Below are 27,981 nucleotides of genomic sequence, written 5' to 3'. Positions count from 1 at the left end.
ATTAGAATTTTAAGCTTCACTTACTTCTGATTTAAGGACCTCAGAAGCGAGACAGCGGGACAGAGGGAGATGGAGGGGTGGAACTGCACCCAATCAGTCTCCAACTCCAAGGTGAAATTGCAAGCTCCTTTCTGGAATATTGGGTAGTCAGGCCACTGCGTGGAAGGCCTTCTGTGGCCTCCACTTCCTGTGGGACCATTCCAGGCAACAAGTACCTGTCTAATGTTGGCTGATCCTTAGCCTTCCTGAGCTATTTTGAGTGGAATAGTGGTAGAAGTAGTGTGGAATATGAAACTGATTCTTTTTCTTTCTTTTCTTTAAAAAAATTTTTTTTTAATGTAGGTGGCTGCAGCAACTGGGCATACAGTAGTATTGGTGGACCAAACAGAGGACATTCTGGCAAAATCCAAGAAAGGGATTGAGGACAGTCTAAGGAGAATGGCAAAGAAGAAGTTCACAGAAAACCCTAAGGTAAATTCTTCTTTTTAAAAAAAAAAATTTTATTCTTTAATCAGTGCTCCTTAGGCCCTCTTTTTAAAAAATTTTTTTAAAAATTAATTTATTCATATAACATCTCAATTGTTATCCCATCCCTTGTATCCTCCCATTCCTCCCTCCCTCCCACCCTATTCCCTTCCCCTATGTCTGTGACTGAGGGGGACCTCCTCCCCCTGTGTATGCTCATAGGGTATCAAGCCTCTTCTTGGTAGCCTGCTATCCTTCCTCTGAGTGCCACCAGGTCTCCCCATCTAGGGACATTTTTGGTGGCGTGGGCATTATCTTTTCCCTACTAGGGAAAGCTAGGGCTGATTGTTCTCCTTTTCCTGAGCAGAAAAACCAGAAGACCACGAGAGAATGGGGGCTTTTGCTCGTTGGAACTTCCTGCTTCCAGCACTTTCCTGGGCATTCACAATAGTTTAAGGAAACCGCTTCTTAACCATGCTGAGAGGACAGAAGCAGATGGAGGAAGAAGGATAGCAAGAGCGGGAGACTAGATGGGTGTGCTGGGCAGAAGCAGAGAGCCGCAGCAGTCCACACTTAGCTTGCTTTCTTACTGTATGTAGTTGGGATACCCCAGCCCAGGGAAGGGCGTCACCCATGAGGTGGGTCTTCCTAGCTCAGTTAACCTCATCCGGATAGTCCCTCACAGGCATGCCCGTAGGCTAGCCTCCTGGGCTCTGTTAAGTTGGCAAGATAACCATCATAGTGAGCCTACAAAGAAAAGGGTTTTGTTGTGGCCATTTTTATACTTGTTTATCGTTTCTTGCACCCTCTCTCCTCTTATTAGTTCCCTCCCTCCTCCCAAATAGTACCTCCTTTTGCTGTTTTGCTTTTTGTTTTTGTTTTTTCAAGACAGGGTTTCTCTGTGTAGCCTTGGCTGTCCTGGACTTGCTTTGGTTTTTTTGTTTTGTGTTTTTTGTTTTTTAAGAAGTATTTATTATGTATGTATAGAACGTTCTGCCTGCATGTACATCTGCATGCCAGAAGAGGGCATCAGATCATACATACTACAGATGGTTGTGAGCCACCATGTGGTTGGCTGGGAATTGAACTCAAGACCTCTGGAAGAGCAGCCAGTGCTCTTAACCTCTGAGCCATCTCTCTAGCCTCTGCACTCGCTTTGTAGACCAGGCTGGCCTCGAACTCATAGTAATCCACCTGTTTCTGCTTCCTGAGTGCTGGGGTTAAAGGATTGTGCCACCACATTTATCTCCATTACTCTGTTTCTACACACCTTTTAAGGTCTCTCTACCCACCTCATGGTGCCCTTTCTACTTCTCTCTCTCTCTCTCTCTCTCTCTCTCTCTCTCTCTCTCTCTCTCTCTCTCTGGGGTACCCCTCCCCCTTTCTTTCTCTCCTCATGCTCATTTAATAAACGTCTCCATTTAATATCTGTTGCCCGGCATCTTATTTTTTTAATCATTTCATAAGGACCTCTGTGATATGTAGGCTTAGGGCTTTTCATTGCAGTGCTGTAGCAAGGGAGGGACCTCCATGCTTGTCCTCCAGCAGTTTTAGGTCCCCTTTCCCACATTCTTGCCAACACTGGCTGTCACTTGCTTTCTTGATGTCACTTGTTTTCTTGCTGTCAGTCATTTGTTTTCTTGGTCATTCTGTCTGGGATGAGAAGGAATCTTAAAACGATTTTATTGCTTTTTGTTGTTGTTTGTTTTTCAAGACAGTTCTGGGTGTCCTGGAGCTCACTCTGTAGACCAGGCTGACCTCGAACTCACTTAGATCTGCCTGACTCTGCCTCCCAAGTCCTGGGATCAAAGGCATGTGCACCACCACTGCCCAGCAGCCACTTAAAACCGTTTTAAACACTTTGGTGTCTTTTGAAAACTGTCATTCACTAGCCCATCTGTTGACTGGATGACTTTTGCTATGTTTTTACTTGAGGCATCTACAGTAGTGTGTGTAACTGTGTGAGGGAGTCACTGCAGGCATCCAGGCAGGGAAGCAAACCCCTGAGGAAGAGTTAAAAAATAAAACAACCTGGTGCAAATTGACTTTGTCAGCCTGGATCAGACTGCAGGCAGTCTAATGCCAGGTGGTTTGGTTGTTAGCATGTTTAAAACACAGGACAGGGGCCGGGCGTGGTGGCGCACACCTTTAATCCCAGCACTTGGGAGGCAGAGGCAGGTGGATCTCTGTGAGTTTGAGGCCAGCCTGGTTTACAAAGTGAGTCCAGGACAGCCAGGGCTATTATGCCGAGAAACCCTGTCTGGAAAAACCAAAACAATAAAAATAAATAAATAAACAAATAAAACACAGCACAGTTTGGGGAAAGGTTTCTAGGCGACAGTTCCAGATGCACGGGAAGCTTAAGGTGACTACAAGAAACTCCTTTACAAAGTACATGTGACCATGAGGGTGAGTGCTGTAGGCAAAGTCCCAGAACCCAGTGTGGTCTCTGACCGGTAGCATAGAGGTCAGCAGGTCATAAGGTACATGCGACATCTCCCCTAAGGATGGGTAATGATCTGGGAAGGGAAGAGCGTGGGATAATCAGCCTGGGCAGTTTTGGTTAGGTCCATCTCTATAGCAAAAGGTGGGTGAAGGCTGCCTCCGCAGACAGCACAGAGGTCACCGGGTCACTAACAAAGTCTACTCAGCTTTCGGGGTGGAATGCAGGTATTTGATTCTTATCCCCTCCATTGAAGAGACACCCTTTCTGCTTAACATTCCTGGTTCTCTTGGTGCTTCTCTGTGAGTACGGGGACCTCTGTGTTCCCCCCCCCCCCAACAATTGCCTTACATGTTTTTTATTGTGGGATGTATTATATATACAACTTAAAATTTGCCATCTTAGCCATTTAATGTTTTATTAGCATGTATGATTTCTACACGGTGCGTTCTACATTATGTTGCGGTGTTTTTACACACAGGCACAGTGCCTTTCAATCCGATTTGCTCCCTTCCACTCTCCTGCCTCCCACTTACATCCAGTGGCCTCGGTTACATTTGTGTGTGCACTATTCTAATATTTCATGATTTTGAACAGAAACTGTATTCATTAAGCAGCTAACAAAATAGTCCCTCTGTCCTCTGCCCCCAGTAAACTGTTATTACTTTCTGTGAATAGTCGAGTTTGCCCAGAGGCTGACTCTTGCCCTCGTGTCTGGAACCACATGGATGTTCTTGTCCCTTCTCAGGGAGGATGGGAGTTTGCTGTTGCAGAGTTCCAGGTGGCTTCTGTCGGCTCTGGGTGTGCTGGTCTCTCGGGCCTTGCTCCCCACTTCTGCCTGAGCAGCGGGGCCCTGTCATCTTGCCTGGCAGAGCCCAGTGAACGCTCTCTTCTCCTTCTTGTCTGCCTAGGCTGGCGATGAGTTTGTGCAGAAGACCCTGAGCTGCCTTTCCACCAGCACGGATGCAGCCTCCGTCGTGCACAGCACGGACCTGGTGGTGGAGGCCGTCGTGGAGAACCTGAAGTTGAAGAATGAGCTGTTCCAGAGGCTGGACAAGTTTGCTGCAGAGTGCGTGGCTGGCTTTTCCGGGTGCATGCTGAAATTTCCGGGTGCAGGCTGAAAGCTTTTCCCCTCCACCTCTTGAGCTTCTCTGCCTGACAGCAGGTCCATCTCTCCGCTGCCTGACACTTCTGTTTCTCTTGCTGTGAAGGGAAGTCATGACCAGGGCAACTCTTATAAGGAAAACATTGAATTGGGGCTGGTTTACAGATTCAGAGGTTTAGCCCATTACCATCATGGTGGGAAGCATGGCAGCGTGTGGGCAGACATGGTGCTGGAGAGGCAGCTGAGAGTTCCGTATCTGGAGCTACAGATGGCAGGAAGAGTGAGTCACTAGGCCTGGCTTGAGCTTCTGAAACCCCAAAACCCACCCCCAGTGACACACTTCCTCCAACAAGGCCACACCTACTCCAAGGCCACGCCTACTCCAACAAAGCATCACCTACTCCAACAAGGCCACACCTACTCCAACAAGGCCACACCTCCAACAAGGCCACTCCCTATGAGTCCCATGGCCTACTTGGCCACATTTCTCCCTTCTTAGAGCTGAATGACGGAGTAAGATTATTTAAAAAAAAAAAAAGTAACTCTCAGGGAAATGCTGGTGATCTGTGGCTCTAGAGAAACACTTGCATGTTAGCTTACAGGGCTGTAAATCTGTATGTCCCCGTGGCTGGGAGGCCCTGCGTCGTCCTCCTGTCTTGCCTTCTGTACAGCGCTCTGCTGCTCATGTGCATTTAGCGTTGCAGAAACAGCGACAAAGAGGACGCTCCTGGTACCAGGGTTGGGTTTCAAGTCAGCACAGAGCCTGGCAACGTAATCAAACTCAGGCTGGTCTACAAAAAGTTGTCCTTCACTGTTCTCTGTAAGCAGTTTGGACTTGATGCAAGGAGGTCACTTAGTGGCCGTGAAAGGTCCAACTGCCCCCTGGTGTCCGTGGAAGGTAATGAGAAGAGGGGATGGGGGTGGGGGGTGGGATGGGGTCAGGATGCTGACCCCGTCCCACCACGTTTTCTGTCTGACCTTTGGAAGTCCTGAGGTTTAAAACCCGTATCACTTAAGGGTCTTGGGGTAGAAAATTTTGACCATCTTCCCAGTGGGAATTAGGTTTTAAATAGCCTGCCATGAAGGTTGAGAAGAGTAAATCTACAAAGCAGGCTCTGCTGAGCTGAGGCCTCAGAGGTCTTCATCCTTTACCTGCCTGCCCACTTCAGCATCTTCCCACCGTCGCCAAAGACAGTGTCTTCTTCTGTAGTCTAAGATGACAGCCACCATCTCACAACCCAGCCTCAGGCACTCACGCGCTAGGATTACATGTACATATGAGCACTCTCAGGCTGTCCTTTCCTTTCACCTCACCCTTCTCTCCTTTCCAAATTACTGACTTCTTTTCCTCTCAGCTGGCTTCTTCCTGCCTGCCCTTGACTTTGAATCTGGCCAATAAGGGCCACTGTCCTTGAGTGCTGTTTGACCAGCTCCAACTGCTGAAGGGCATCCTGCCGATTTGTTAGTTATCCACAAGGTGGCGCTGTAGGAAAGCCTAACGTCCAGCCGGAGGCTTTACCTGGGTGCCTTTGGCACCCTCACTTTACTCTGGTCTTAACAAATTAAATTTTTGAAAGGAGAAAAGAAGAAAAGAACTGGATTTGGTCAGTGAGTATGGAATTTGTAAGTTGATAAGTTAATGTTTACAGTTTTTATCCTTCTTCCACTAGTCTGATCGGGTAGGTCGTCCCACTAACCGCTACCTTCTCTTTCCCTCACGTACCGTGAAAATTAACTAGTACGTGTAGACCAGAGAGCTTGACTTTCTACAAATTCAGGAAAACCTGATGAAGATTATGTCTAGGGAGCTGGTAAGGTAGTTTAAAATTCCGGGACTTAAATACAAATGTGATGACTTGATTTCAGCTGCTCGTGTAGACTTGCCTTTTGACTGGCTTCCTCAGCAGGCAGGGGGGGTCCAGCAGATCTGCGGTGCTCTGGGGTGATGCAGCGCTCTGGTGCTGATGAGGGGGGGCGGGGGGGGGGACACATGGGACTCACTCTGGTTCTCCACGGTTGTTCTCTCCACAGACACACAATCTTTGCCAGCAACACCTCCTCTTTGCAGATCACAAGCATAGCCAATGCCACCACCAGACAAGACCGATTTGCCGGCCTCCACTTTTTCAACCCAGTGCCAATGATGAAGCTTGTGGAGGTCAGTGGGCACCGTCAGTGGGCACCGTCAGTGGGCACCGTCAGTGGGCACCCGGCCCTGCACGTTTCGCTCTCCGCCTTTTGCAGTCTTGGCTTACCGAGTCTTGCTGACCTTCCCATTGGGGGATTATGTTGTGTGAAACTGAACCGGAGCCTGGAAGGTCACCCCTTTGTTTTTCCCTCGTCACAATTTGGCCTCCTCAGGACCAAAGAAAGAAAAAGCTGCTCGTATCTAGGAAGGCACCTCTGCTTTGCTTCTTTGTGTTCTGGTGTTTGTCGTTGAATTGCTTTTATATAAGGGCCAGTGGCAGTGCTGACAGGGACATCAGACGGAGAGGGACACTAAGGGTCACTGATATGAGAGAGCTATGACCTGTAGACTTCCATATTGTCTTACTGAAATCAACTTGCTCCATGCTAAGGACGCAGTGCTTGTCTGGCATCATGAACTAGCTTGTCTGTCACTCCTGGCCTGAGTTCTGGTCCCAAGCAGCATTACTTTAATATTGTCTCATGTGAAGCACAGCTCCATGCTGTGAACAGAATTCTTTTTTTTTTTTTTTTTTTTTTTTTGAGACAAGGTTTTTCTGTGTAGCCTTAGCTATCCTAGACTCCCTTTGTAGACCAGGCTGGCCTCAAACTCACAGCGATCCACCTGCTTCTGCCTCTGGAGTGCTGGGGTTAAAGATGTGCGCCACCACGCCCGGCTTGAACAGTTCTTAGAAGCAGCTTCCTGCAGCCTCGAGCCTACTGACCTCAAAGGGGGCGGTAGAGGGAAGGGCCAGGCAGGGCTTGCCAGCGTTCCTGTTCGGATTGCTTCAGCTCCCTCACGGGGAAACTCGCTTGAGGGAGATGGAGTCATGATAGACAATTTGCGCTTGGGGTGTGGCAGCGTGCCCTTTCTGGGGGTTAATTACAGGGTCTCTGGGAGAGACTGCTATTAAGGCAGCATTTGGTCTGAGGTGGTGGAGTTACTGCTGTGCGAAGTGTGGGGGACGCTGCCATGTGGAGCCAGGCCGACCTCGACACTGGCTGAGGCCTCTCTAGGAGTCATCTGTGGCTGCCTTCTCTCCCAGCCCTTTGCCTTCCATCCCCCTCACTGCCGATCCCCAACACAAACATGTTTTATCCTTTCTGGCTGCTTCACATCCGCTTTTTCTCAAGTGCCAGGTCCAGTCTTTCTGCAGCGGGAATTTGACATTGCTCCTCTATTCCTTTAGGCTGGTATTAAGGAAGTTTTAAAAAAAAGGGGGGCGGGGCTGGAGAGATGGCTCAGTGTTTAGGAGCACTGGCTGTTCTTCCAAAGGACCTGGGTTCAATTCCCACAGCATCTACATGGCATTTCACAGCTGTCTGTAACTCCAATCCCAAGGAATCCAGCACTATCTTTGGCCTGTGTGGGCACCAGGCATACCCATGGTACACAGGCATACATGCAGGCAAAATACATATACATATAAAAAGAATAAATTAAAATTTAGAGAGGAAGTGTACAGTGAAAAGAAGAGGCAGGGGAAATCATGGGGAGGAGAAGGTGCGATTGGTCCTATGCAAAATGCAGCAGAGAAGCAGGGGGTGCCGGGGGAGTGGGGGGTTCTAGTGACCAGGTTGTGTTTGTTTGCGTTCTGCAGACAGTACCCATTCTGTAGAGCCACTGTAAACAGCAGGACTCTTTCCTCCTGCATCCTTGCGAGAAAGGGAATGTATTGGTTAGCAGGTAACGCTTAACAAATGTTATCATTTTCTAGAAAACATTCTGTGGAAGTGTTCCACTCTATTGAGTATTTATAGTTTTTATTAATTTTTATGAGTTCTCTGAGAATTTCATGTGATGCATGTTGATCATATTTACCTAATTCCCAACCCCTGCAACCTGTTCCAGGCACAGCTCTCATTCCCTGTCTTCTCAATTTTGTGTCTTTTTTCTTTCTTTTTTTTGTAAATAAAACCCACCAAGTACATTGTGTGTGCAAATACATTGTGTGTATGTGTGCATGCGTGAGTGCTCACGCACGTGCACACGTATGGCTTCCCACTGAAGTACATAGACTCTTGGGTGTGCGGCTTCCCCCTGGAGTATGATTGACTTCCCAGGGGCCACACCCTTAAAGAAAGCCGACTCCCCAGATCCCAGCAGCTGTCAGTCACCACTAATCCCTCCCCTAGGGCTGGGACTTCTTGCCCAACTCCCTGTTGATGGCGAGCACCAGAAAGAACAGAGTAGTAAGCCCGGGAGTCCTTCCCTTCCCTTCCTTTCCCTTCCCTTCCCTCCCCTGCCTTCCCTTCCCTTCCCTTCCTTTCCCTTCCCTCCCCTTCCCTGCCTTCCCTTCCCTTCCCTTTCTTCCCCTTCCCTCCCCTCCCCTCCCCTCCCTTCCCTTGCCTTCCCTTCCCTTGGGGCGGGGCTTGTGTTGGGGCTGTAGGTTACTCTTGGAGGCTGCCCTTTGTTAAAAGAAGGAGCGATGATGCATTCCTCCTCTTTACAAAACTCCCAGACCTCAGCCCCTGCCTCCTTTAAGTCAGCAACTTACCTTGAAGATCTGAGGCTGGCAGCTTTTGTCCCAGGTTCTGATCTGATACCAGGCCTTTTCTGGTCCCCTCAGAAGAGTCTGAAGTGTTTCTGGTCCATTCTGTCCTCCTCACCTCTTGGAGCTTGTTTCTGTTTCTACCCAACCAGCCGCTTGCTGGGCTGTTATGTCGCACTGCCCGCTGCAGCACAGGCTCTCCTATTCTTTATATATTGTTCCCTTAATCCCCGCGCAGACTTGTTGATTTAGTCAGAGCATCTTCTTACATGGGAGAAGAGAAGGAGACACCTGTTGAGGGTCTGCTACACAAGCTAAGACGCCTCATTATGACTCTAGTTGACGCTCCTTACTGACAGTTAACATACTTGTGTGATATGTGTTGTGTATAATTCACGTCCGGCACTCCCCATGTACCAAATCTAATTCCTGACAAGTGATCCCGAGAGCTACAGTTGGGGTCACCTCTTCTAGATTCCAGTGGGGTCACCTCTTCTAGCAGCTGTGCCCTGTGTGTCAGGAAGGTAGTCACCAGCCCCAGTGGCAGCCCCAGTTGAGGGGGTCCTATGGGGGGAAAAAGGGGAAAGAAAGCATTCCTCTCTGAGGTGCAGGGGCCTGTGAACTGGGTCCTCTGTGGGAGCGAGTGGCACAGTGAGACAGGAACTCACGTAAGAATCTAGGAGGCTGTGACTTAGGTATGTCAGCCCTCATCTGCAGCAGAGGTGGGTTCCATGCAGAGAACCTTAAGAACAGCCACCACCCTCCCCACCACCCTCCCCACCACCCTCCCCACCACCCTCCCCACCATGGCACCAGTTTCCACCCTGCAGCCTTTAACAGTGACAGCAACTAGACCTGGTGTCTCCTGGGCTCGCTCTTCCGGTAGGCACCATGATGTGGTGCTTTACGCTTTACCCTTAGTCCCTTTCTTACCTCAGCTCCTTGATGTGGACAGGGTGGTTTTAGTGTCACTTCAGTTTCGAGAAAACATGCCCCGTGTCCCATGCCAATAGGTGTGGTAAGTGGTGCAGCTGGGGTCTGACTCTTGAGACACCTGCATCACTGAAATGCCTCAAAGGTTCCCTCCTCCCTCCTCCCCCCTCCCCGCCCCCTCCTGCTGCACATAACTGGCTTTGAGCCCCTGGGCTTGTGTATTCTGCAGACTCCAGGGTCTTGAATGGGCTTTTGGGTCAACATTCTGCTTCTGACTTGAGACATCTACTGTGCTAAGACTAAAGATGTTTGTGTCACTTTGTCATTCATGTTAACCTTTGATTCAGCTTCCTCTAAGTATTCTACTGCTTCTCTGTCCTCCCTGGTCGTAATTCCCTGCTTTGCATTTCCAGGTTATTAAAACACCGATGACCAGCCAGAAGACCTTTGAATCTCTGGTGGACTTTTGTAAAACTTTAGGAAAGCACCCTGTTTCCTGCAAGGTAAAGCATGGCTTTGTGTTTCTGTCTGTCTTCTGTTACTATAGTAAAATGCCTGAGGCAGGTAACTATGAAGGTGGGCCTGGTGAAATATTCTTTAGCTTGTAATTCTAGAGCTTTCGAGGGCAGGATGCCTGTATCTGTTGAGCTCTAGTGAAGACCTCATGGCTAGTGGAGTCACAGTGGCCAGAGATCACTCGGGAGGAAGGAGCACATCTTTGTATAGCAAGTCAGAGGGATGCTCGGCTCAGGTAACTGGGAGGAACTCTCCAAGAAGGCAGTGGTCTCTTCTGGGGCCCGAGTCTTAAGTGATCTAAGTATCTTGCCTCTGGGGCTGATCTCTCCCAGGAGGCCAGACTCCCAACACATAAAGCCCTGGGGGCTGGACTTCAACTAGCTTGGAAAGGAGGTGATTGTACGTGGATGCTTCCAGGAGAACGGTGCTCATAGACAATGTGAATCCTGGGCTCTGCTGACAACAGGCCTCCCCATGTCCTGGAAGGGCCAGGCTGTGCTGTATTGTAGTCTGGAGGCCAAGAAACCAGACTCCAAAGCCAAGCCCAATGCCACCACATGTGTCTTGAGATCTGAGTGGAACCAGGCTTTGGTTAAACTGAAGGCTCAGAGATCCATCTGGGCCCTGACTCCTGCCTATTATGTTTAATAAAGTATATAAGAAAATAAGATGATAAGATACCAAGATGCCAGGCAACAGATACTATGTTGTAGAGGAGTTTATTAAGTGAGCATAGGGAGAGAAGGAAAGTGAGGAGGCGTACCCCAGAGAGAGACAGAGACAGAGGCAGGAAGAGTGAGAAGAAGAGAGAGGAAGAGGAAGAGGGATAAGAGAGAGAAAGAGAGACCTCAGTGAGGGTCTGTTCTTTTATATGGCTCTGGGCAGGGCCACGCCCCCATGGCAGGTAAGCAGTGACATCACAGGTAGGCGGGCTGAAGCAGAATCCTAACACTGCCTATTGAGCATCTGTGCATTTATAAACAGTTTCTGTGCCTCTATCAGTTTTAGCAGTTTCTGACCCTTGGGAATTAGAAGCTTGTCTGTCAAACACAGTTTAGTGGACATAAAACCCCAGCAGAAAACAGAGGGCTGGCTTTTGGAAAGAGCACTGCAGACAGTTATGGGGGTGCTGAGACAGGAGGACACCAACCTGGCTGAGCATTAAGGAGGTGTTTCTCAGTGGTATGTGGAGCTTTTCTGTAAGAAAACAAGATTGAACCCTCAGAGGTTCTGGCTGCTCTTCCAGAGGTCAATTCCCAGCAACCACATGGTGGCTCACAACCATCTATAATGTGATCCGATGCCCCCTTCTGCAGGCAGAGCTCTCTATACATAGTAAATAAATAGATCTTCAAAACAAAAAAAAAAGAAAGAAAGAAAGAAAGAAAACAAGATTGTATAGAATACAAACTTGACCTACACGCGCGCGCGCACACACACACACATGCACGCACCCACGCACACACATACACAAGCACACACACACATGCACATGCACACATACACATACACACACACACATACACACACACACACCACACCACCCAGTTCTTAAGAGACCCTGTGGCTCTGAGTGCTTTGCTTCTGCATAACTCTGGGCCGGATGAGCCCGCCTGCTGACGTGAGCCTCTCCTCTTGTGTTAATTCTTCCTGGGTTTCACATATATGGTAGCCACATAGAACAAGGATCATAATGCTCTGTGAAAGACAATACATACAATTACATGTGACGTAACAAAATATTCCTGTTAGAGACACATGGTGTGTGTACCACTGACCCCATAATACACAAGAGCCGAGAAGACCCTGTCACTCAGAGCAGTAACAGCCATCCTAACACTGTGCAGTGGTGCTACAGTGGGACCGATGGTGTTTCCAGTTGTTTAGAGGCAGGGTACACACCACTGTGTGTGGCTCATTACCTGAAAACAGACAGTGGCATTACTGGTTTACATGTCTGTCACAACACACTTTTCGTACTTTCTATTTTTTGAATGAAGACATGTAGAGCAGCTTCAGGTGGCTCTTGGGTGCTCTTTCTGGAGGGGAAAACTCACTTCCGGCTCAAGCCAGTTGTCACACAGGCCTCACATTCACTTTGTGTGTGGTGTGTTTCCTGTTCCCTGCCCTCTGTTGCCCTCAACAGTAAAGCTGATGTTGACAGGTGCATTTCGGCTGTTATGAGAACATCATGGTGTCATTAGTACTCTTTTGGCTAAGGTGCTAGAATTGTTGGGTGTCTCTGCCTGTGGAGGCAGTGGCAGGCCTTGCTGTCTGTGTGCTGGAGCAAAGGAACATTTGGACTCTGTTGCCGTGATGGCCACTTAGTGCAGCGTGCAGCTGGGTTAGCTCTGAGGTACACTGAGATGACCCAGGGATAGCGCTGGGAACCTGGGCAATGCTACTCCTTGGAGGAATGCTTGAAACTAAGCTGATGCCTGAGAGGGAAGTAGAGGGCAGATGCGGGAGTGTTGCTGTACGGGACAGGAAGGGATTTCCCAGCATGTTTTGAAGATACAGCTGGCATAAGCACAGGGAGCACAGGCCAGCGTGAGAGGCGGTGTCTGTACTGAACAAAAGGCCAAGCTTATCAAAAAGTCACTGTCTTTCTCTCTCTGCCACAGGACACTCCGGGCTTTATTGTGAACCGTCTCTTGGTGCCGTATCTCATAGAGGCCATCAGACTTCATGAGCGAGGTACGTGTCCCAGGCCAGGCTAAGGCCTGCAGCTCTCAGGCTGTGCGCAGGAGGGGTGGGCTGTGCAGGGCCTCGGGAGGGGCTTTCTGCTTTCCAGCTCTGCATGACTAAGCTTTGCCTTTGTCACCCAGTATCTTTGTCACTGTCTTCCGAGGGTCCCAGACCTCCCTGTGAGCCTCTGTGCTAATCCAGACTGCAGCAATGGAGTCGGTGGTGCAGGACTCAGTTGTGGAACTCTGCTTTCAGTTTACTGTGTATGGCGGGGGCGGTGGGTGGGTGGGGGGCGGGTGATGAAGAGATGACTCAGCTGTTGAGAATGTGTCCTGCTCTTCCAAAAGGCCTAAGATCGAGTCCCACCACCCATGGTGGGCAGCTCATATCTACCTGTAAGTCCAGCTCCACGGGATCTGAAATTCTCTTCTCAGCCTGTGTACACGCGCACGCGCGTGCACCCACACCCACACACCCACACCCACACACATGCATGAGGCATGTTACACACACACACACACACACACACACACACACTACTACAAATAGTAAGAGTTAACTGCTTTCAAAACTGATAGTATCCTGGCATGGTGGCGCACGCCTTTAATCCCAGCACTTGGGAGGCAGAGGCAGGTGGATCTCAGTGAGTTTGAGGCCAGTCTGGTCTACAAAGTGAGTCCAGGACAGCCAAAGCTACACAGAGAAACCCTGTCTTGATAAATTAAAAACAAACAAACAAACAAACAAAACAAAACACAAAACTGATAGTAATGGAAAAATAACCAGAGTAGAAGTTGTTTTTATGTTTTTTTTTTAAAAAAGATTTGTTCATTTATTATTTGTACAGTATTCTGCCTGCCAGAAGAGGGCACCGGATCTCATTATAGATGGTTGTGAGCTACCCTGTGGTTGCTGGGAATCGAACTCAGGGCCTTTGGAAGAACAGACAAATGCTCTTAACCTCTGAGCCATCTCTCCAGCCCTAAGGTTTCTTAATGTAGAAAACCTGTGACTGACTGTATGACAGGAGATGGGAAATGAATGACAGAGGTAATGCATGGCAAAGACATTGTCCTTAGTGAAAAATGTCATGGGGGCTGTCAAAGGTGCCCTTTTCTGGGGTGCAGGCAGAATGCTGTATACATAATAAATAAATAAATCTTTTTTTAAAAAAAAAAGGAAAGAAAAAACGTCATGAAGCACTGTTCTACACCTCATGAATGATCTAAAATGCCTCCAGCTCTTTAAAAAAATACTGGTTATTTGTGCACATGTGTGTATGTGTGTCCATATGTGTGTGTATGTGTATGCACGCATGCCTGCATATCATGCCATGGTGCATCACGTGTGAAGATCAGAAGACAACTTTGTGGGGTCAGTGCTCTCCTATGCTTATGCAGATGCTGAGAAGCAAGCTCAGGTCTCCGGGCTTGTGTGGCAAACACTTTTACCTGCTGAGCCACCTCTCTGGCCCTACGGCCTTTCTAAGGTTGACAAAGAATGACTTTGCCTGCTGTAGCAACAGAAGGTTCAGGACACTGTGATTAGGATGGATGCTTGCTCTCCCTGCCTGGCTTCTTTCTCATTTCTGAGAGGGAAAGTGTTATGTCTCCTGAAGGCAAGCAAGCTGCAAGGACTGTGCTACCACGGGTGCCATGCAATGCGATGCCAGTGACTTCATTTACAAATACTCTCCAGAATGCCATTTCCCAAACAAAGCATTTACAGCTGCTCTTCCCAGCAGATGAAAGCACGTTTGCCTCCTCAAAACTGACTTTAAATATTAAACTCACCTCCGTGCTTTATGGAAGCAGTTGCCTACTTTTTACTCCAAGATGAAACCAACACTTCTATGTTTATCTTCAACAAATGTGTCTAATTACACCTCACAGAAAGTATGTGGCATTTTGGCCTACCTTGAAAGACATTCTGGTTTTTTGTTTTGTTTTGGTTTTTTGTTTTGTTTTGTCCTCTCTCTCTCTCTCTCTCTCTCTCTCTCTCTCTCTCTCTCTCTCTCCCTCTCCCTCTCTCTCTCTCTCTCTCTCTCTCTCTCTCTCTCTGTGTGTGTGTGTGTGTCCCCTAATAAATGTAATGTTTCAGAATGTAGCACCTCCTCATGGTGGCTTTTTCTCTGAAGCACGCTGTGCTTTCAGACCATTCCCATGTGCCAGGTATCAGAGACTCATCTGAAAACCCTGCTCTTCAGTCCCATTGCCTCTTGCCAGTACCAGCCACCTCTGTGTTGCCTCAGGAAAAGCAGGACCTGGCTCCCAGGGGATGCTTCAGTTTGCTCTTGCGTGGGGGAGAGGGTCTGTCATTGCTGGTCCTGTGGCCTCTCTCTCTCTCTAGCTTTCTGGATCCTGTGCCAGACCCTCTGTCCTTCCTGAAGTCACTAAGTGTCATGTGGGTACCGGTCTGCAGCACCTCACAATGTGCTCTTACATCCCCTTTGCCCCTCGCTGTAAACCTGGCCAACACTGGCAAGTGATCAGACGCATGCCCAGACCCCTGGCTTCATCCACATCTCTGCTTTTTCACTGAAGGTTCTAGATCCTCCGACTCTTGCCGCTTGTCACCTTTGATGCTTGGCTGTCTTCTTTATTCCCTTTCTCCTCCAGCCCTATCTCCTCCTGCCAGGAGGCTCAGCCAGGCAGCCATCCTGGTTACTACATGTCTTTCTTAGGTCTGTCTCCTCCACCATGCTTGCTGTGCTAGTGCTAAGTTGCCAAGAAAGTGGAGGAGACACTGCTCCCTGTTTCTGTCTGTGCACCCCGCTGGGGCCTGGCCTCTTTTGGGGAGGATTTTTTTGTTCTGTGCTATTGACATGCTGTGTGTATATGTGTGTCTGTGTGTATGTGTCTGTGCCTCTGTGTATGTGTGTGTGTGTGTATGTGTGTGTATATATGTGTGTGTCTGTGTCTCTGTGTGTGTATGTCTGTATGTGTGTGTATGTCTGTATGTGTGTATATCTGTGTGTTTGCCTGTGTGTGTGTGTCTGTATGTTTATATGTCTGTGTATGTCTGTGTGTATGTATGTCTGTATGTGTATATGTCTCTGTGTGTGTCTGTGTGTCTGTGTGTGTGTCTGTGTGTCTGTGTATATGTCTGTGTTTGTGTGTATGTCTGTATATGTATATGTCTGTGTGTGTGTCTGTGTCTCTGTGTATATGTCTGTGTGTATGTGTATGTCTGTATGTGTATATGTCTGTGTGTGTGTCTGTGTCTCTGTGTATATGTCTGTGTGTATGTGTATGTCTATGTGTGTGTCTGTCTCTTGTGTATATGTTTGTGTGTGTGTGTGTGTGTGTGTGTGTGTGTGTGTGTGTTGGGGGATCCCTGCAGGTTAGCGAATGCTATTGTGATGGTAGAACCTGTAGAGGATGTGCGGCAGACTGGTTAGTCAAGGGCTTAGAGAGCCGAGCTGCCAGTTAGTACACCATGAGTGCGCACCACGTCTCCCACACTCCGTGTAGAAAGAATCTCCTGGAGGCTCACCGTGTTTCTGACCTCTGAGAGCCTCCTGTGGAAGGCCTTCTGTGTGTCTTAGCTGTGTGCTGTCCATGGCTTCACTCCTTCAGGCTGATGGAGGAGCTGGTGAAGTCCCAGCTCTGAAAGTCAGAGTGGTGTCGGCTGGGGAACCTGCTGTCCCTCCACCTTGTCCCCTCACTCAGCTCCAAGACGGTGGCCAGGGTGCATGGTTAGTTCTTCGTAAGAAGGTTGTGCCATAGCTGGGGAAGTCATGGGCTTACCTTCTCCTCCCTGCAGTGCGTCCTATTCACTCATAAAAATTCCACACCCCCAAATTCCCTCCTCATCCAGCCTCAAGTTAAGTACAGCTGTTCTCTGCTAACTTGTATGCACGCCATGGCTGGAAACTCTTCCGCCTCATCCTCAGACTCTGCCATCACCTCCACGTACCTCATTCCATCTTTCTCACAGAGCCCTACGTGGTCTCCCTGAGGACCAAACCGGGCATAATCTGCCATTGATCTCTGCGGTGGCTCTCCCTTGGGCCATTTGCCACCCTTCCTGTGGCATGACACATCTGTCAGAGTCCTCATCTCTGTGTCCCCAACAGCTCACTCCAGACAGGGAGTGAGGACTCAGCCATCTGTCAACGAAGGAGTGTCTGGCCAGCCTCCTCTCCTTGCTGGTCCTTGGACCTGGAGCTCCTGCTGGTAATGTTGAGACTGGCCAGCAGGTGGCGCCAGAAAGCCAGAGAAAGACTCAACCATGACAGCAGGTCTCTGGCTGCAGGCTCCAGTCTCAGGCCTCCAGCCAGCCAGGTTTGGGGTTTGTTGAGGAAGCTTCTTACTGTCCTGAGTAGAGTTTAGGGACCCATATTCAGAGGAGCTAGAGAGAGTGAAGCACAGCTTTGTGATTTTTCTTTTTTCTTTTTCTTTCTTCTTCTTTTTTTTTTTTTTTAAATGGAGGGACCATTAGGTTCTTGGACAAGCACTGGGCACCTCAGAATTTAGGAATTACCAACATCTTGTTGTGTCACTTTTCTGTCTTTTTCTCTTCCCCTATTTACTTAAGACAGATTTTTTTTTCTTTTTAAAGAATTGTGCTGACTTTGTATACAAACACTGTTTTTTGTTTTTTTTTTTAAAGTACTTTGTACTATTCAATACTTTTGGAAACATAGTAATAATCCTCCAGTGAGGGTCTGAATTGGGAATTATAGCCTTGCCTTTGGGGCCCATAGTCTTTGACTCTGGGTTTGATTAAATAGTTTTGGGTTAAGTTAGATGCTGTTAGATTTCAGTCCCCGGGGCATGTGCATTCTTTTGTGGGGACACTGCCTATTTAAATGAGCAGTCAGTAAGGCTCTGACTGACAACTGTGGGGCCATACAGGGGTGATGCGTGCCCTGGCTCCCAGTCCTAGCAGCTACTGTTTCCTGCGCTACAGGGTGGGCGTGGGGGTGGGATGATCAGAGCCATCTGAACAGAAGCCTGGGGGAAGGAAGAAGCTGAGGCCTGAAGACGTAGGAAGGCTTACTGTCCGAGACCCAGGGCATGACATGCAGGAAGGAGTCCTGGGGCAGGAGCCCGTGAGGGTGTTAGGTCTGGCATCTGGAGGCAGCTGCAGCATGATGGAAGCCTGGCGTGTCCACATCCTGAGCAATGCAAGCGTGATCTGTGGAGTCAGAACCCTGTCCGTACTACACCGTTGTGCCCTCCCTTGTCCTCTGCGCAAGGGCTGCAGTGTCTGTCTCAGCTCTTTTGCGGTTCTCCTCACACCTCAGAACCTGGGCCTCAAGGGGCAAGGGTGGGCTGGTGAAGGCGGAATGGACCTGTTCGCCTTTACCCACACGTCGTGAGCTGGTTCAGATGCTGCCGTGTTGCTTTCTCCTGCTCCTCCCACTGTGCCAGCAGCACCTTGAAAACTTGGCCTTTGTCTCTTTGCAAGTGTCTAGTGCCTGCCTGGTACCTAATGAATGCAAACTGCTGCGGAGTGAAGCAGGGCTGAGGCTGTAGCTCAGCGGTAGGACACTCGCTTAGCAGGCTTGTGACCCTGGCTTCGATTCCCCACCCTGCCATGGGGTCGAGAGGGCGAATGGGCTGTGGGCCCACCTGGTGGGATTTGTGTGTATGACTATTTTTGCTTTCTTGTTTCTTACAAATTTAAAGTGTGACTTCTTAGAGGCCTCTAATTCTAATTTTTAAAAGATTCGTTGGCTTGCTTGTTTGTTTGTTTGTTTAAGGTGTTTGAGTGTGTACGTGGTTCCCACAGAGATGAGAAAGAAGTGTCAGATCTTCTGGCATTGGAGTTGTAGATGGTTTTGAGCTGGGAATCGAACCTGGGTCCTCTGCAAAAGCAACAGTTTCTCTTAACCACTGAGCCAACTCTCCAGAAGCTCATCTAACCCTAATTAGTAATAATAATGAGAGAGAGAGAGAGAGAGAGAGAGAGAGAGAGTATTTATAGGGTCCCACTTGGTGTGTGTGTGTGTGTGTGTGTGTGTGTGTGTGTGTGTGTGTGTGTGTTTATAGGGTCCCACTTGGTCCAGGCTGGTCTGGAACTCACTCTTCTCTTTCCGACATTCCAGGCTTGTAATCCTGTGCCACCGGTGTGTGGTATTATAATCACCCGAGATTGCACTGACATCTTCCAACATTGTTTTAGTGTTTTTAAGTGTGGAATTTATGGTTTGTGGTCTGTATTGTTGAAGAAGAGGCTCCTAGTTGAAACAGCCAACATTTTTAGGTGTAGAATGCACTGTTTTAACACTTCCTTCAGCTCTGGTATTACTGGCCACTCCTTTATGCTTTGAAGCAAAATTCTGGATAGCCACGTTTTATAGGTGGTTCCTGTTTCTGTTTTTGGAGGCAGAATGCATGGTCCTTACGCAGTTGGCTTGACTGTGTGAATGCAGGCCAAGTAGAATGCTCATTTTGTAAAATACAGAATGTTTAAAAATATACACATACAACACAGAAACAGAAACCTAAGCTTGTGTGCAGGTGTGAGTTTGTATGTGTGTATGTATATATGTGTATATGCACATGTGTATGTATGTATATGTGTGCATATGTATGTATGTTTTATATGTGCATATGTATATATGTGTGTGCATGTGTAGGTGTATATGTACATGTGTATATATGTGTGCATGTTTGTATGTGTGTGCATACATATATGTATGAATGTGAACATGCATATACACGTATGTGCATGTATAGGTGTACATGTACATGTGTATGTATGTGTGCATGTTTGTATGTGTGTGCATATGAAAATATGTCTATGCATGCATTGTATATGTAGGTGTATATGTGTAAAGCCCATTCATAAAGGAAAACTCTCTAGTATCAAATGACATTTTGGTGAATGGCTCTAGACCTGGGTAATCTGAGGCTGTTAGGGAGCTAGTGCCCCGAGGGCGGGGCTGCTCGCTCCCTAAACTGGGCAGCAGGGCCTAGGTGTCTCCTCATTTGCTGCAGTTGCTTTGACAAGCTTATGACCTGTGTAGCATGTGATCTGAGACAGAACTCTTACCCACCCTGGGAGCATGGACTTTCAGACCTTTCTAGAATGTGTGTGTCTACACAACTCTGGTGGTTCTAGAAGTTCCAGGGTGGTCCCAGGGATGGGGAGAGGTGAAGGAAAGTGGTGGCGACTCAGGGCCCCTTTCTCCACAGGCGATGCATCTAAGGAGGACATCGACACGGCGATGAAGTTGGGAGCTGGGTACCCCATGGGCCCATTTGAGCTTCTTGACTATGTTGGGCTGGATACTACAAAGTTCATCTTGGATGGTAGGGGCTAAATCCTTCTCTTTCATTTGTAAACTGGGTTCAATTGGTCTCCAAGAACTATAAATTGCAATGTCAATTAAACAATTACAAGGAATGTTAAGACTTTTTTCAAAGTCTTGCCTTACCTTGTCCATTTTGTGTTACTGTAGCCAAATGCCTGAGGTAGGATACTTTATAAAGGAAAAACAGTTTTGCGTTTCTTTGTTCTGATAGCCAGAGATGTCCCAAATGACAAGACATTCCTGGCTTTGTCACAACAATGAAGAGAGCCTAAAACACAAAACAGCCAAGTAGAAAAGGTCTAAGGAGTATATAGGTATGGGATGACCCCGGTTTGTTATTGATTGTCTACTCTCTCAAGAAGTAATCTAGTCAGTAAATTTGACCCACTCCTGAGAAACGTAGATGTGCACTAGCGTCGGTGGAGCCCCATGAGTTCCCTTCCAGGCTCCACCTCTTGAAGAAGGTTCCAGCACTTTTCACACTGCTGCACTGGGAATCACGCTTTCGGGGAACAACGGAAATCCAGCCATAGCGGCAGGCCAGAGATTCGTATTAACAGATGGCAGAAAGAGGGAGATTTGGAGACAGTCATAGGTCCATAGGCGTTTCTAGTCTAACTCAGGCCCGGTGTGTCCTTAAGTTTCTCCTCCAATAGTTGTATCTTAAATAACCGCAGCACAAAAATGCAAGTCAGGACATTGACCGAGGTACGCTGAGTCATGCTGCCGCAGGCTGATTTGTGTTACCACCCTTAAAACCAAGCTATTCAGTTATTTTCTTTTAAAGGGTAGCGGTTTAGAAGACAGCACAAAAGTCATTAAAAGCTAGACTTCTGAAGTCTAGTGTAGTGTACTATTCCAGTATTTCACCGGAAGCTTTTGTTTTGCTTTGTTTTGTTTTGTTTTTCCAAGACAGGGTTTCTCTGGGTAGCCTTAGCTCCCCTGGAACTGTAAACCAGGCTGCCCTCCAACTCATAGAGATCTGCCTGTCTCTGCTTCCCAAGAGCTGAGATGAAAAGTGTGCGCCAGCACGCCTGGCTCACCAAAAACTTTTAAATATTAGGCAGGAGAAGGGTCTTAGTTGACTTACGTAATTTGAAATTGTTTGAGGCTGCAAAATACGCCAGCTGGAACAATCCAGGATTTAACATGGATCTGGAAAGCTGCCTGCCTTTTGACAGTTAGTGGGAGAGTCTCTTTGTGCTCTCTTGGCTTTGCAGGGAGTCCTGGGTAGCAAGGGGGCCCTGCAATGGAGCTAGGCTTCTAGATGCACAGGCAAATAGCAGCACTGAGCTCTGTACTGGAGCTTACCTCACGTGTCTGTCGTGGTGGCCTGTGCGGGTCGTGCGCTCCTGGCACGCCCTGAGAATACCAAAACCGAAGTGAACCTTTGTCCTTCCTCTCAACAGGGTGGCATGAGATGGACCCAGAGAACCCCCTGTTTAAGCCCAGTCCTTCCATGAATGATCTGGTGGCCCAGAAGAAGTTGGGCAAGAAGACGGGAGAGGGATTTTACAAATACAAGTGAAGCCGCGGGAGCCCCTCAGCGGCATCTCCAGCCAGCCACGGGACAAGCATGAGCGCGCTCTGGGAGGGGCTTCCGAGGCTTGCCACGGGCTGCTCAGTGGGCCCTCCTTTGCAGGCTCTCTGAAGTAATCATTTGACTAGTTGTAATAACGAGATTCCTCCACTGAAATCTAATTCTCTGGTTTAGTCTGTTCTCTTCTGCGTTTTTTGTTTTTGTTTTGTTTTGTTTTTTCCTAAAAAGCTTTAGAAAAAGCCTTGGTGCCTTGGAGCAAACATCTTTTTTTCTGAACCTTGCCGTTTCTTGTAAGAGCCTTGCTCAGACTCATTCACTCATGTCTTCTGAAAAGGAGTGTGCTGTGTTTTTCTCCAGGTTGAACCCAGGGAGCAGGAGCCATTGTGCCTACAGATGCATCTAAGGGCAGCAGGCAGGATTATCCCGAGGCCTTGCCTGTCCGGGAACATTTGCAGCCTGCAGCCGCCAAGCCTTAGCCTACATTTTGGGCATGACAGAAAATGTTCCGTCTTTGTTTATTCCTCCTCAGGCCAGGATTTTCTGAGTGATGGGCAAGAACCTGTGAGCTTGGGTTTTGGGGAAAGGCCTATCTCTGGTCGCTCAAATCTTAACTATGGCTATCCATCTCTTGTTTTTTTCCATGAAAAATCAGTGCTACAAAGTGCCTATGAATTGACTACCAAGATGCAGTCTTTTAATCTGTCAAAAATTGGAATGGGGATAAATAAACATGTATACCTTAAATTCATAAAATGCTTCAGTAATTATAAAAATGGACCCATCTTCTCCGACCTCTGGCCGGAACTGAAGGGACAGCATGGCAGGGAGGGGGGAGAGCATTTGTGTGAACCCAGCCTGTGTCTGGCCCTTCCACGTCTCTTACCAGTAAAATAGTAATAAGGGCACAAAGTGTGGTTTTCAAGAACATCTGTTTCTTCTTTGCCAACAAAGTAAAATAACGTAACATAAGATTCTTTTAATCATTGGGTTGACAGAGTGTCTTCCATGATAGAATGTGGGGTTGGAAAGACATCAGAAGCCCTCAGGTCCGGTGGCTTTGTTAGCAGAGAGCATAGGGGGATGTGTCCAAGGTCATTAGATATTTAGTAGCAGATTCCGGATTAGATCTAGATTTTTGATGATAAATACAAAAGAGTGAATCTGGAAACCTCAAATCTAAACTTTCAGATAGTATGTCCCCTAAAGCATGTACGTGTTATCTTAGGTCACAGTCCTATCAGGGTATTTTTGTTTTCCGTATTTCACGGTTGGTAAGAGAGAATTTATTAATTTAAAATGCTCTGAGCATCTCACAGAGTGAGAAAATGCACACCTACATGCATTTTGGCAGCAACACTCTAGAACCCGGTTGTTGCCTGATCCCAGGAGGGCAGCTCTGGGCTTCTGCCCTCACCCCTGTTTCTAGGTCAACCGTGGCCTCACAGCCCTGCTTGGTCTCAGGATAGCTCTTAACCTTTGCTCTGACCCCTGGCCCATGGGCTTCAGTTTGTCACCTTCTAACCAGAGCCTGTAGAGGATGTGGGCACTTACCCTGAAAATGGCCAAGCTCTTTCCTAACCACTAAGTTTCAGGAGAGAGAGAGTAGGGGGTGGGGAAGAGGACAGACAGACAGACAGACAGACAGACAGACACAGGAGAAAGGGGGGAGAGAGAGAGAGAGAAGGGGGGGAGAGAGGAGAGACAGACAGACAGGCACAGAGAGACAAAGACAGGAGGGGGGGAAGGATGGAGGGAGGGAGGGAGGGAGGGAGGGAGGGAAGAAGCGTGCGCTCAGTGGGGCAATCAGCTGCTTCCAGAATCGGGAAGGACACAACACTGTCTCTGGATGGCATTTTTAAGTGCACTTTGATCCTGCCATGTGTTCAGAAGGCTTGGCCTCTGAACCTTTACCATTTTATCTTTCCCATGCGTTATGTTATGTTCCGGGGAATTGACTAGAGAGGGATCTGGAGTCTTCTCCTCTTCTCAAGTTAGCACTTGAGGAGAGGTCTTCTGTCCCCTTTGTTGTGATGTAAGTGGTGGACACAGCAATATTGGGAGGCGGTATCCAGGGGCTACCTCTGGGCGAGGTTAGAGAGAAAAGGAGAGCGAAAAGAGGAGGGACTGGCCTCTTACAAGTGGATGTAGCGCATGTGTAGAAGGGAGGCTATGTCAACAGTGGGAGATGTGTTGTCTTCCGCAGCTAGTGATGACGTATCCTGCTGTCACTGGGTGCCTGGGGCAGGAGGGGGAGATGTCTGGTTGCTAACACATTCCTGTGGCTGTGCCTGACCTTGGTAGGATTCCTAGCTCCTGTGCTTTCTTACCTTGGTTTTGGTCACCGTTGCGGTGGATGAGCCTGGTCCTCAGCTTCTGAAGTTGCCTCCTAATTACCAGGGTGTTGGTAAAACAAAAAAACAAACAAAACAAAAACTGTTCTTCCTCTGCCCCTCAGGGTCATTCACTCCTCTAACAGAAGTGGAATTTTCAAAGGAAATTTTCTGATTATTTTGAAAACATGTTACAGAACAAAGCCTATGGTCCTTTAATGCCCATAAGATTTATTGTTAATACAGTGACTAAAAGGGAAGCATTGCTTAACTTGCTAACACTGAGTCTGAGGTCTGGTTCCACTGGGTGATATAGCATGAGGTCACAGGGAAGCAGTGCTGAGCCTGTGAAATGCTGGTGTTAGCCAAGTGTGGGGTGGCGCATGCCTGTAATCCCTGCCCTGCGGAGGTGGAGACGGGGATTGGGAGTTCAAGACTGATCTGGGCCACATGGGCCAGATCCTATGCCCTACAAAGCCACTGAAAGCCTGTCATAAAGGCATTTGTCACTGGATTGTGCCAGGTAGTTATGTTTGGCTAATGTCAGCTTTCAGAAACTCATTTGAGATTGAGCTGTTTGTCACTGAAGAAAGTATCACCACAGTGTATGAGTGCTGGCTCACACAACAGCTGTCCCTACCTGTGACGTGGGCTTTTGTTTTGTCCCATCTTAGTTTTAATCCCCTTAACATCTCAAGCCAAGTAAGTCTATTAAAGATACAAGGTGTGGCTATAATTCTGGGGATTAATTTTCACGTTACGAAGCAGTGAGCAAGGTAAATAATAATCTAAAAATGCTCGAACAATGGAGTCACCGCTGTGCTCCCTCCTACCCCCTTAGCTTGGAGACAGAGCCTCCTCGTGTGGCCTGAACTGGTCTCAAACTCACTACGGAGCCCAAGATAACCTTGAACCATTGATCTTCCTGCCTCCACCTTTTGAGTACTGGGACTTGAAACCCAGGACATACTGTGTGTCAGGCAAGGACTCTGCCAACTGAGCCATATCCTTAAGGCTTGTCACTCTCAAAACCATCCTTTGAAAGAACCCATTTGGGTGTGTGTGTTGTTGCTGTTTTGTTTGGTTTGTTTTGTTCTTTTTTTGAGACAGGATTTCTCTTGTAGTCCTGGATCCTGGAAGAAAGGAGGCTGGCCTCAAACTCACAGAGATCCACCTGCCTCCTCTGCCTCCCAAGTGCTGGGATTAAAAGTGTGCCCCACAATGCCCAGCTGTGTTGCGTTTTTTAAAATTGGTCTCAAAGTTTCATAATCACGGGCGTTCTCCCTCCCATGTTTTTTGTCACTTTTTTCTTAGCTACCCTAATGATGACAAAGCAAGGCGAATCCACTGAGGACAGAACACTGTCCATGGCAATGTTGCTGGGTTTTTATCTCCACCCACCAGTTGTAGCTGCTGTAGGATTGTCCTTTCTCTTCATGCCTTAGGCTTTGAAAGGAAGCAGCTGGGTTGTGGTCTTTGGCCCCACTTTGTTTGCCTCAGTAACCCAGAGGGGTTCTTGTCTGGATATATCCGGTAAGATGGACACAGTATCCCTGAGGATGCTGGTGAGCAGATCTTGAAGTGAAGGATGTTGCATGTCTGCTGGAGAGGCCTGCTGGGGAGGAAGCCATGAGGCTACCACAACGCTGAGTACTTTATACCTAGGGGAATGAGCTACAGGACCTCCTGGCGCATATTCCACTCCCATGCCTACCAGGGTAGGGCTCTCCAAGTCCGTAGAGAGGTGGTGGATCAGCGATGTGGAAAAGTCTGGTATGCTGGAGGAGTGGCTGTTATGTGTGTAAGTTACAGTTTATATATAGGCAGTAGAGTAGATGACTTAAGACTTCAGGGCAAAGGTGGAGGCTTCCTCGGGTGTCTAGGCATGCATGGAAATGAGGCAGTACATGCACGTTATCCTACTGTGTTGTGGTTTATAGCTTTCACAAAAATTTCCATGTATTTTACATGTTGGGTGTTTTGCCTGCACATATCTCTGCTTGTGACCTGTGCCTGTGGAGACAGGAAGAGGGTGTCCTTACCCTGCATCTGGATTTACAGATGTTTGTGAGCTGCCATGTTGGTGCCCAAACCAATGCTCTTAACTATTCAGTGATATCTCTCTCTCTCTCTCTCTCTCTCTCTCTCTCTCTCTCTCTCTCTCTCTCCACACACACACACACACACCCCACACTCCCATTGTGTTTTCAAATAACACTGGATGAGCCGCTAAGGATTTTATGGGAATGAGTCCCCTGTAGTTATATTCAAACAGGGGAGAGAAGGCAGTATTGTCCTTAGTGTCCACACTAACTCAGGCTGATATTGGCTCATATTGTAGGGGATTTGGCAGTGTAACACCAGAAACAGAAGCCTGTGTGTGGAAGGAAAACCCCTCCTTCAGGTCAGAGTGGTGATGCAGGCCTTTGGGGTCCTCAGAGACTGCGGGGTCTAGATACTGTCTCCAGCTCTTGGTGAGATGCCTCAACCTCATTTCTGTAGATGCCTTTGCTAGATCATCCTACCAAAAGCATGTCCCATTCTCAGGTGAACAAACATTTACCAGGGAAAACCTCCAGTAACTGCCCTTGCTGGTCTCTTAGAAACAGCCACTGACTCAGAATTACCAGGTGGCGAAGGTAAAACAAAACAAAAACTGGGAGAAAACTCAGGCAACTTTAGGTGAATGAACCATTCTGCCTCACTTGGGATCATCAATTTTCAGAGCCCTTGGCCTCCATCTTAAAGCTGTAGGGAGGCAGACTGGGAGACTCCCCCCACCCCCACCCACTGACTTCCAATAGGACCAGAGAAGACAGAGTAGAGAAGCCATTGCCCAGTGCCAGTCTCTGTTTGCAGGAGTCTTTAGTATTTGGACACACCTACTTTGTTGGAAGGCCAGCTGCTCTTCCTCACATGGCCTCATGGTGGGTCACTGAAGTTATGCCTGTAAGAATCACAGACCTAAGGGAAGGTTGTTAATACAACTTTCCATTTCCTTGTTTGTTTTTTGAGATGGGGTCTTTCTGTGTAGCTCTGGCTGGCCTCAGTGCTACTATGTAGATGAGGCTAGCCGTGAACTTTGGGCACTCTTCCTGCCTTTACCTCTCAGTTGCTAGGATGGCTATGTGCCAGCACGCCTGGGTGTGTGCCCTTTCTTAAGTCTTGGGGGAGCACACTTGTGTTGGGGATGATTTGCTGGAAGAGCAGTGCTTGGCACCACCCTGTATTAAAATCAAAAGGACCCCAAATGTGGAGGTCAGAAGGGGCAATAGAGCTCACTCGTGTAGTCTGTAATTAGCAGCTTCCTCCTCTCTTGAGACTCTATGTACCCCACAGTGTCTAGTAACGCTTGGCATCCTGCATCTCAACCAGCTGAAGACCTCATCATCCAATCTGAGATGCTATTCTATGAAGGGGTGGGGGAAGGGAAGAGGAGAGAGAGAGAGAGAGGGAGACAGACAGACAGACAGACAGAGGGAGATATGAATGAAAAAAATGAATCCAAAAAGTCATGGCAAGAAAGTTTGAGGTTAAAAGTGTGGAGCTGGAGAGATGGCTCAGTGATTTAAGAACGTGTTCTTGCAGAGGACCCATGTTGGTTCCTAGCAGCCCTGTCAGGCCACTTGCAACTTCCTGTCACTCCAGCTCCAGAGGATGCCATCTACTGGTACCCATTGGGCATTGCAGGTGTGGTACAAATCCACACACTTTCATGCTTAATTAAAAAAACAAAACAAAACAAAAAAACTTTTAAAATAGTAGCAATTGCCAAGTGCCTCATAAAGAAGTAAAGTGACGTTTGCAAGGGCGTCTGATGAGTGTGAATGCTCTGGGCCAGAAACAGAGAGACAGACAGCTAAATGGAAGCCGAGGAAGGCAGCAGGTACAGCCTATATGTGTCAGATGCCGGCAAGTGTCAAGAAAACTAAGATCATCCACAAGTTACCTGTGGATTGTGTTAAGCTCCCTAAATGAACACCACCCAGACCTTGTCTTGGGAGGCATACAAGTT

General features: G+C 48.0%; 1 protein-coding gene across 1 annotated transcript in view; it reads left to right on the top strand.

Moving 5' to 3' along the window:
• The window catches only part of HADH (hydroxyacyl-CoA dehydrogenase), a 43,098-nt gene extending 20,709 nt beyond the window's left edge, over positions 1-22,389 (top strand). The window contains exons 2-8 of the mRNA XM_084756241.1: positions 343-471; positions 3,820-3,977; positions 6,045-6,171; positions 10,039-10,128; positions 12,766-12,838; positions 19,978-20,094; positions 21,506-22,389. Coding sequence (XP_084612367.1) covers positions 343-471; positions 3,820-3,977; positions 6,045-6,171; positions 10,039-10,128; positions 12,766-12,838; positions 19,978-20,094; positions 21,506-21,624 — 813 coding nt within the window. The 3' untranslated portion in view covers positions 21,625-22,389. The remainder of the gene's footprint in view (positions 1-342; positions 472-3,819; positions 3,978-6,044; positions 6,172-10,038; positions 10,129-12,765; positions 12,839-19,977; positions 20,095-21,505) is intronic.
• Positions 22,390-27,981: the final 5,592 nt, after the last annotated feature.

The sequence above is a fragment of the Acomys minous genome, assembly GCF_964271855.1.
Source record: "Acomys minous genome assembly, chromosome: 14".
NCBI classification, from domain to species: Eukaryota; Metazoa; Chordata; class Mammalia; order Rodentia; family Muridae; genus Acomys; species Acomys minous.
The sequence above is the reverse complement of the archived record's forward strand: the minus strand, read 5'-3'. Positions and strand labels throughout refer to the sequence as shown.